Source organism: Lolium rigidum, chromosome 2 (genome assembly GCF_022539505.1).
Source record: "Lolium rigidum isolate FL_2022 chromosome 2, APGP_CSIRO_Lrig_0.1, whole genome shotgun sequence".
In the NCBI taxonomy this organism is placed as follows: Eukaryota; Viridiplantae; Streptophyta; class Magnoliopsida; order Poales; family Poaceae; genus Lolium; species Lolium rigidum.
The window spans coordinates 38363825-38373418 of NC_061509.1; the positions used below are offsets into that span (position 1 = coordinate 38363825).

The following is a 9594-nucleotide window of genomic DNA, read 5'->3' on the forward strand; positions in this document are numbered from 1 at the left end:
TGTGGACATCGGATCGAAGGGCGAGGCATGGGTTGCAACAGCACCCGAACACATGTTACTTATGCCTGCAGGAGGAGGACAATGTGGACCACATTCTAGCCCTTTGCCCCTATGCGAGACAGGTATGGTCCAGGGTGCTGCACAGTGCAGGACTAAGGATGGCAGACCCAAGGTTCATGGGGAACCTACAGAGGTGGTGGACGGAGGCCCGCAAGCAAGTGAGGAGGTTTGACAAGAAACGGTTCGACTCCATGGTCATCAGCACGGCATGGACGATCCGGAAGCAGCGAAATGCGAGGGCTTTCGGAAACGACAGGGAGCAGAAGACGGTGGACCAAATGGTCACCCAGATTAGGGATGATTTCCATCTGTGGGAGAGGGCTAGGAGAGGAGGGAGGCTAGATGTAGCGAGAGAGTAGGCCTAGGCGGAGGGAGGGTGGCGTGTGTGTTTTCTCAGCACCTCGGTGGTGTTCCTATAACTTGTTTTGCTTCCCCTTCTATAAAGATAAGGCACGCTTTGCGCGTGCTCTCGAAAAAAAAGAAAATTTCACAAGAAACATTTCCAGTCCATACACAATTACGCGCTGCTTACTATTCTATACGTCCCATATGTCGACTTTTTTCTTGTTCCAAAAAGAAATAGATATAATATAAGTTTTTTTTTTTCTTCTGGAAACAAAATCTAGTCAGGAGTTTAGCACAGGCATTTACGATCAAACGGTCAATATGCCACCACGTGGCAAGCATCCGGCCATTCACGCAGGAGAGAAGAAGGGGCCACGGCCACAGGTTTATCCGTTACCACCACCGCGCGTCTCGCTTCCGCTAAACCTCTCCGGCCATGGAAGCCTTCGCCGCCGCCGCCCCCGCGGCCGGCGTGTTCGCGGGAGCCGGCGCCGCCGTGAGACCCGCCGTCACGCTCCGCCGCCGCGGCAGCAGCAGAGGGGCCGGGCGGGTGCGCCTCGTCCGCGCGCGCGCCGGCGGCGAGGACGGAGGGGACCTGCCGCCGCTGGACAAGTGGGACATGATGGAGCTCGAGTTCGGGCGGTTCCTCGGGGAGGACCCCAAGCTCACCCTCGCCAAGGTGGAACTCCCTCCTCTCATGTCACCATTTCTTCCTGCTGCACATTATCTCACCCTTAGAAAACTGTGGATAAGGTTTTAAAATGTTATCTTATCTGAACACCGGAATGCAAAATTAATTTCTAGTTCGAGACGCCTTGTCACATTGTTCCTACTTATAGCTATATGATCACCACGAGTACGACGTGCGCGCATAATGTACTGACTTTGACATCCAGTAAAATATACTACCCCATGTGCTGTTATCCGTGTTTGATTCTGGATGGCTGGGGTGTGTACCAGATTCCGTTAAGTTTCGTCTCATGGTTTAATAGTTTATATCAATCATGCTAAACTAGTTGGTTGAAATATTCCATTTCTAATAGATATTTATATATAGTTCCATTCTGGTTGGGAAGTTTCTAGCAATAGAGACTGTTCCCCGTTGCTACTCGTCATGGGCTCAGAGTTATAATAAGCACTACACTATGTGAGTAGGTGCATCACTTTTCTTCACAAATACGTAAGTACGCTAGGTGTATTCCTGTTTTCTTTTTGCAAGCATGGAAGTAGAAGGATTGCAAGTACAGATCCCAATATGTTGCCTATGTTTCAGGATGTGTTAACCACGAACCTGCTTGCCACACAGCATGGCAAATTGGCATTACCCGTTGGTGCTATGTCGTGGAAACATGGTTTCCTTAGTTTTATTCTTATCAGCAATCATGAACCCTTACCTTACGTGTTGTTCAATTACACTTTCAGATACTGCTGAAGAAGTCAGACCCAGATGCATCATCCCTCGATGTAGATAAACTAGTTGCCAGCAAAAAGGACAGGTTGGATGTTATTTTGAAGGAGTTCATGGAAGCTAATAAGCAGGACAAGGCTTCCACCACAGAGGAGGCAGTCAGCAATCCAGTGAGAGCCCAACAACCTCTGGGTGTTCCAAGGCCTGCACTGAGCAAACCAAAGCTAGACGAGGCTTCTTTGAGCTTGCTACGGCCAGTAGGAAGCAAACCGAAGCGAGTGGAGCCGCCTTTGTCTCTGCAAAGACCAGCAGTGAGCAATGTAAAGGTAAATAAGCCTTCTTTGACCTTGATGCGACCAATGGGGAGCAAACCAAGAGCACAAGCAAAGCTGGTGCAAGATAGTTGGCCTAGCAAGGAGAGTTTAGCTGCAGGAACAGAGTCAGGTGAGAATGGAAGCACCTCAACAGATGATAATGTGGACGTCACCCTGCGCAAACCCACCGTGCATCAGAGTGAAGATGATGAACCAGAGCTGAAGACGAAACCAGATGTCAACTTGAAAATGAGGAAAGATATGGATGAGGATTTATCCAACATTTCTCTTCTTCAAAAGCCAGAGGCCACAAAAGATACTGCTGCTGCACTTGCCTCTGCTGGCTCTGCCTCAATTGGCGCTGGAGAGGATACTGATGAACGTGAGGCAGGTAAGGGAGACATAAGAGATCTATGATTAGTTTTCTATCATCCATGGTGTTAATGTTATGTTAGTATTCTCAAGGACTACAACCATCTGAGGAAAGTTTAATTCAACAAGTAGACACTTCTCCTCTGGAGAACCAATCAGTGACCAGCAATAATTTCTCTATGCAAGCTTTCTTGCAAGGAAGGCCGAGGTACATTCTGATGCAACACTGCAGTTATATTTTTATCAAACATTTTCATCATTTGATTTCCAATGATTCGTTGAAGCTCTAGTTGCACCAGTTCATATTGCATTTTTTTATCCCTGCTCTTGTGTTTGTGAAGTACTATTGTCGTCGTGCTTTTCCTCCATGTTGATTCATCCAGCGACCTAACATGCAATTATTACATTGTAGGAAAGACCTGTCTGTTGAAACATTGCCATCACAAGTGGATGCTGGGAAAAATGCTGATAGTGATGAAGATAAAAAAAGTTTTGTTGACGATGGAGGGAATGTCTTAGCATCAACATTGGAGGTAATGCGGCTCCTGATATTTTAATGTCTTAGCATCAGGACGTTCTTTTTCTTTTACTTTTTTTGCGATAAGAGCTTCAGGATCTTGATAGTCTTGCAGAATGAACCATTGAACTTACTGGAGTGGATGCAGTTTTTTTGGGAGGAGATGGCCCCCTAGTAGCCTTTTAGTTCTTGCAAATATGAATACTGAGCTGCTGAATCACTAACACAGGACATCACTGAGAGTGACTGGGCAAGGCTAGAGCATTATGCAAGTACTGGAGAAAGGGTTGAGGTGGAGCTAATTAACTGCAGTGCGAAGGGATTTGTCGTATGTGCTTAGTCCTTTTCGAATCAACAATTTTTACTATCAAATTTATTTCTGTTTAATGTTAGTCTGAGCTTTGTTATGAATTCGTACCAGGTGTCACTCGACTCAATGATAGGTTTCTTACCATATCGTAATCTTGCTACAAAATGGAAATACTTAGCTTTTGAGACTTGGTTAAGAAGGAAGGGTGGTGATCCTTCATTGTATAAGCAGAGTATGAGCATGGAGGAAGGTTCTGAGGTTAATGATAGGAGCATAGAAGAAGAATCTAGCTCAGTTTCAGAAGTAGCTCATCAGGATCAAGGAACTCTGCAGTCTAGGCTGAAGTTTGAAGAACTTCTCCGAACATACGACGAAGAGAAATCCAAGTTCTTATCATCATTCATTGGTCAAGTATGACTCTGGTGCTTGTGTCCAAGCATTCAATCTCGTGTGTATTCTTTTCGTAACATGCCATTGTTTTGCAGAGGCTCCGAGTATCAGTTGTCCTGGCTGACAGGAATTCCAAGCGACTATTTTTCTCTATGAGGCCAAAAGAAAGTGACGAGTTGATTCAGAAAAGGAAAAGTCTGATGGTACTTCTTCTCTCGTTTATATTCCTAAGTTTTTATGGTAATATTGCAGAAGCCAATTGAACATGTCAAGTTCAGTTGTCTTGGTTGTTTGAGTCAAGTTTTACATGCAAACATATACTGAATCTCCTGTATCCACATCCTAGTTCTTTAGCTGCACCCTTTTCTTTAAAACAAACAAAGATTTGTTTCTACTAAGTGTTGGCAATAGAATTATTCCTTGAAATGAAATAAATACTTCTTTGTCACTTGTCAGTGTGTGTTTAGTATCCTATTGTAGTGAAGGCAGTGTTTGTTATTCTAATTTTATTTCTACACAACCATACAAATTAATTTCTTATTTTGCAGGCTAGGCTTAATGTTGGAGATATTGTCACATGCACCATAAAGAGATTTGTTTACTTTGGGATATTTGTTGAGGTGGGTCCCATTCTTGCCTTGAATGATTTTCTTTTCAAGTTCAGCAGCTAACTGTTTTTTTTCAAAGGTTGAAGAAGTTCCCGCACTGATTCAGCAGTGGGAAGTGTCCTGGGATGAGACCTTAGATCCATCAGTTTCATACAGAATTGGTCAGGTAGTACTTTAGTAGTCGTGATTAGTTGTTTTATTTACCTTTTTGCTCTTTAAAGTTTTTTTTGTTGAAGCTGCCTCTGGATACTGAAGCTATGTCTCCCTTGGAACAACCATGTGTTTTCCTCACTTGTTACATGGGTCATTCTATATTTAACAACTCAACTTAGCAGCACTAAAATGCTCATAATGTTATATAATTTTATGATGCAAAAAACTATTTTCACTTCCAGGTTGTTGATGCTAAAGTTATTCAACTGGATTTCAACAATAGCCGCATCTTTTTGTCACTTAAAGATGTAAAGGTACTGGGATGTTCAGCAGTACCCCCTTGTTCTCGTATTTTCCATAACGTTAAGTTGCTGGTTATAGATACTTTTTTTCTCATGTGTTGCTGTTCTTGTTTTTCCTTGCTATGCAGCCAAGTCCGCCAGTAGGGGCCTTGGAGCCAGTCATTGGCGATGAAGAGTCACTTGATGGTTCTCTTGAACCTGCACAGGCAGACTTTGAGGTATGTATGAGTTCATCTTTCATTGAGCATCATTTTCGGGTTAGGGGTGTTGAAACCAAGGCTACTGTATTGTAGTGGCCTGAGGTGGATTCCCTGATCGAGCAGCTGAAAAACATTGAGCAAGTTAAAGATGTGTACAAAGGAAGGTTCTTCCGTAGCCCAGGATTAGCTCCAACGTTTCAGGTAAGATGAATACAACTTAAATGTTTAGTGGTCACACAGTTATGCAGTCTGGTTCCTGGAACTAAAGCCATCTAATACTTACCAGGTATACATGGCATCTTTGGTTGGCCGCAAATATAAGGTCCTTGCCCGGTATGGAAACAATGTGCAAGAGGTACGAGCTTTTAATGTTAAGCTTATCCGAATCAGCATGGGTGCTGAGACTTTCAGTTGCTCACATAGTGTTGGTCTACTCTTATGCAGGTGATGGTGGAGACATCATTGGACAAAGAAGGGCTGAAAGAGGCAATTTTGATGTGCACTAATAGAGTGAGCTGATCATCGGAGTCTCCGTGCTGGGACTGCACACGGCCAGTTTTTATGAGATCATTTTAAGGTCTGAAAGCTTATAGCTAACTTGAACCCGTCGGAGGTGAAGAGACTCCCGTAGAACAGTCTGCCAGCTGGATGACTGTCGGTTTCGACCACTTTGTAAATCTCTGGGTCTTTTCCCCTTGTATAAACTTCTATGGAGGTTCCATGGTCCGAACGGGGCAACACACCTGCGAATCATTAACCGAGAGACAGAACTTGGAGAGCTGTTATCTAAACGTAGTTTAACGTCTAAGTTGGCTTTACATTTTGAAATTACATGTCTCAGCCCTTAAATCTCAAATATTGTGTGCTGAGTTGAGTTCTTTTTTGTCCGTGGAGTGTGCTGTGTTGAGTGTTTGCCCATACATCCATGGGATGCAAGTGGGCTGCTTTTCACGCCATGGATACACAGGGTAACTAGCTCAAAATTTAGGGATAAAGCCATAAAGGTGATCATGATCGATGTATCAAGCAATTGAGGTCTAGCAATCTGAATTCAACGAGCACATTTCTGCTACATGACGGGAGCAGAGAAAGCCAATACGTGAATACAAGAAGGCCCTGCGAAGAGAAAGCCAATATGTGAACAGAAGAAGAGCAAATACAAGTATGAATACAGAGACCCTGGGATTAACCAGGAACTTAAGTATGACAAAGTTTGCAAACTCTAGTTGGCAATGTTGTTTGACATGCCAATATGCTACATCTATTTTAGGCTAATTATAATGAAGTATGGCATAGATTGTTTGCTTTGCAACTCTATTGAATTTCTACATCCAATTGCATTAATTTGGTGTGAAATGCCTGAAAGTCTTGTGTGATCTGTTGTTTCATTGGAAATTAGTAGATTGCAACTTACCGCTTCGTGGTCGGCGGCTACATGCGCAAGTGTGTGGAGTTGCGAATATCTTGCAGGGTTGAGAGCTGTTGCATTGGCGACAGGGACCAATCGAGAGATCTCGTTGCGTCATACAAGTTATCTTCCACTACATCGTCGTGTTCTTCCGCTGCTATCACCCCGTGATCATCATCACCACCGTTGCTTACTGAGAAGATCGGGCCACCCATTATCATCTTGGTATCAGATTCTCGGGTTTCCTCGGTAAGCCATCCACAATCCACCCCATAGTTGAGTTGTGAGTGTTTTGCTATCCAGAAAAAGCCAAAAAATATTAGGGTTAGGGTTTGCCATAGCTTTAGATTGCACTAATTTCAAGTTTTAGTTGCTTTTCGTAGTTGTTTTTGCGTATCTTTTTCTTTCATCTAGTATTGTCAGGGTTTGAGTCTCCGCTATCATCTAGTTTAAGTTTTTGTTACTCCGAGTCCACATAGCGTACAATGTGCTTGTTCACAACCATAGACACAGCCTATCGATATAAGTAACTAGGAACTTCCCCAGAAGAGACTAGTTTTACCGCTCGACAGGCTGCTCATTAGGGTTTTGGTGCTTTGCATACTTTGTTGGTCGTGTTATCAAGGAGTTGTGTCAATAAAAAAAAAGAAAATAGAAAAGAAGCAAAAAAAAAAAAAAGAGCTACCTAGCTGCGTGTGGTACAAAAAGAAAATACAAAAAGAAAAAGTGTCAAGTGCTGGTAAGATCAAGTGAAGGCCTAGTTTACTTTTCTGCACCTGTAGTTGAGTGATGTCTACGCACGCTTCTATTCCTGTAGACAGTGTTGGGCATCCAAGAGCAGAGGTTTGTAGAACAGCAGCAAGTTTCTCTTAAGTGAATCACCCAAGGTTTATCGAACTCATGGAGGTAGAGGTCAAAGATATTCCTCTCAATCAACCCTGCAATTAAGATACAAGAAGTCTCTTGTGTCCCCAACACACCTAATACACTTGTCAGATGTATAGGTGCACTAGTTCAGCGAAGAGATAGTAAAATGCAAGTGATATGGATGAATATGAGTGGTAATAACAATCTGAAATAAATATGGCAGCAAGTAAACATGCAGTAGGACAGTAAATAAACGGTGATTCGATATTTGGAAACAAGGCCTAGGGATCATACTTTCACTAGTGGACACTCTCAACAATGATCACATAAATAAATAACTTCTCTTCACTTGTGCTACTTTCTCACACTCTCTTGTTGGATAATAAACAACATTCATTGTGTAGGACTACAAAAGCACACCTCAAGCCGGAGTAAACAAGCTCCATAACGTCCGGAGTTCATATTAAAGTAACCTCTAGAGTGCATAATAGACCGTTGCAATTTAGACCGAGTACTAACATAGCATACACACTGTCAACAATAGCTATGAAAGGGGGAATAGATCGCATCAATACTATCATAGTAATAGTTAACTTCATAATCTACAAGAGATTACAATCATAACCTACGCCAAGTACTACATGATGCACACACTGTCAACATTACATCATGGAGGAGGAATAGACTATTTTAATAACATCACTAGAGTAGCTCATAGATTAATAGTGATACAAAGCTCATGATCACATAAAGATCACACCATGGGAGAGAGAGATGAACCACATAGCTACCGGTAGAGCCCTCAGCCTCGGGGGAGAACTAATCCCTCATCATCATGGGAGACAGCAATGACGATGAAGATGGCGTGGTGTCGATGGAGATGACTTCGGGGGCAATTCCCCGTCCCGGCGGCGTGCCGGAACGGAGACTTCTATCCCCCGAAACTTGTTTTCGCGATGGCGGCGGCTACGGAACTCTTCGTGGAATATCATCGATCCTGGTAGGGTTTTCGGAGACGGAGCTTTATATAGGCGAAAGGGCGGAGTCGGAGGGGCACCAGGGTGCCCTCACCACCTGGTGGCGCGGCCAAGGGGTGGCCCGCGGCCAGGTATGGTGTGGGGGCCCCTGGCCCATCTTCGTCTCCCCTTCGGACTTCTGGAACCTTCCGTGAAATATAAGATCGTGGGCTTTTGTTTCGTCCAATTCCGAGAATATTTCCTGTGTAAGATTTCTGAAACCAAAAACAGCAGAAAACAGGAACTGACGCTTCGGCATCTTGTTAATAGGTTAGTTCCGGAAAATGCATAAAATCATTATAAAGTGTGAGAAAAACATGTAGGTATTGTCATAAAACTAGCATGGAACATAAGAAATTATAGATACGTTTGAGACGTATCAAGCATCCCCAAGCTTAGTTCCTACTCGCCCTCGAGTAGGTTAACGATAACAAGGATAATTTCTGAAGTGACATGCTACTATCATAATCTTGATCAATACTATTGTAAAGCATATGAGATGAATGAAGTGATTCAAAGCAATGGTAAAGATAATGACTAAACAACTGAATCATATAGCAAAGACTTGTCATGAATAGTACTTTCAAGACAAGCATCAATAAGTCTTGCATAGGAGTTAACTCATAAAGCAATAAATTCTTAATAGAAGGTTTTGAAGCAATACAAAGGAAGATATAAGTTTCAGCAGTTGCTTTCAACTTCAACATGTATATCTCATGGATAATTGTCAACACAAAGTAATATGATGAATGCAAATAAGCAAATATGTAAGAATCAATGCACACAGTTGACACAAGTGTTTGCTTCTAAGATAGAAAGAAGTAGGTAAACTGACTCAACATAAAGTAAAAGAAAGGCCCTTCGCAGAAGGAAGCAGGGATTACTCTTTGTGCTAGAGCTTTTATTTTGAAAACATGGAAACAATTTTGTCAACGGTAGTAATAATTCATATGTGTTATGCATAAAACATCCTATAAGTTGCAAGCCTCATGCATCGAATACCAATAATGCTCGCACCTTGTCCTAATTAGCTCGGATTTCCATGGATTATCATTACATTACATATGTTTCAATCAAGTATCACAAAGGGATACCTCTATGTCACATGTACAAAGGTCCAAGGAGATAGATAGCATTTGATTTCTCGTTTTTGATAAATCTCAACTTGAGGACATCCATACCGGGACAACATAGAAAACAGATAATGGACTCCTCTTTAATGCTTAAGCATTCAACAACAGATACTATTCTCATAAGAGATTGAGGATTAATGTCCAAGCTGAAACTTCCACCATGACACATGGCTTTAGTTGGCGGCCCAATG

General features: G+C 42.7%; 1 protein-coding gene across 1 annotated transcript; it reads left to right on the forward strand.

Annotated features, from left to right (window-relative positions):
- Positions 1-841: 841 nt before the first annotated feature.
- LOC124691595 lies at positions 842-5746 on the forward strand. The gene is made up of 14 exons (XM_047224886.1): positions 842-1084; positions 1828-2518; positions 2593-2707; positions 2912-3032; positions 3246-3344; positions 3438-3737; positions 3812-3919; positions 4265-4336; positions 4404-4490; positions 4720-4791; positions 4908-4997; positions 5073-5180; positions 5266-5334; positions 5424-5746. Exons 1-14 carry the CDS (start codon positions 842-844, stop codon positions 5496-5498), a joined length of 2250 nt encoding a protein of 749 aa, XP_047080842.1. The 3' UTR covers positions 5499-5746.
- The last annotated feature ends 3848 nt before the right edge of the window (positions 5747-9594 follow it).

What these genes read in the sequence shown, in the direction of transcription:
- LOC124691595 (XM_047224886.1), top strand. Translation starts at nt 842, where the DNA reads ATGGAAGCCTTCGCCGCCGCCGCCCCCGCGGCCGGCGTGTTCGCGGGA. An exon ending in CCAAGCTCACCCTCGCCAAG is followed by an intron (nt 1,085 to 1,827) that starts GTGGAACTCCCT and finishes TTACACTTTCAG; the next exon opens with ATACTGCTGAAGAAGTCAGA. An exon ending in GATTAGCTCCAACGTTTCAG is followed by an intron (nt 5,181 to 5,265) that starts GTAAGATGAATA and finishes AATACTTACCAG; the next exon opens with GTATACATGGCATCTTTGGT.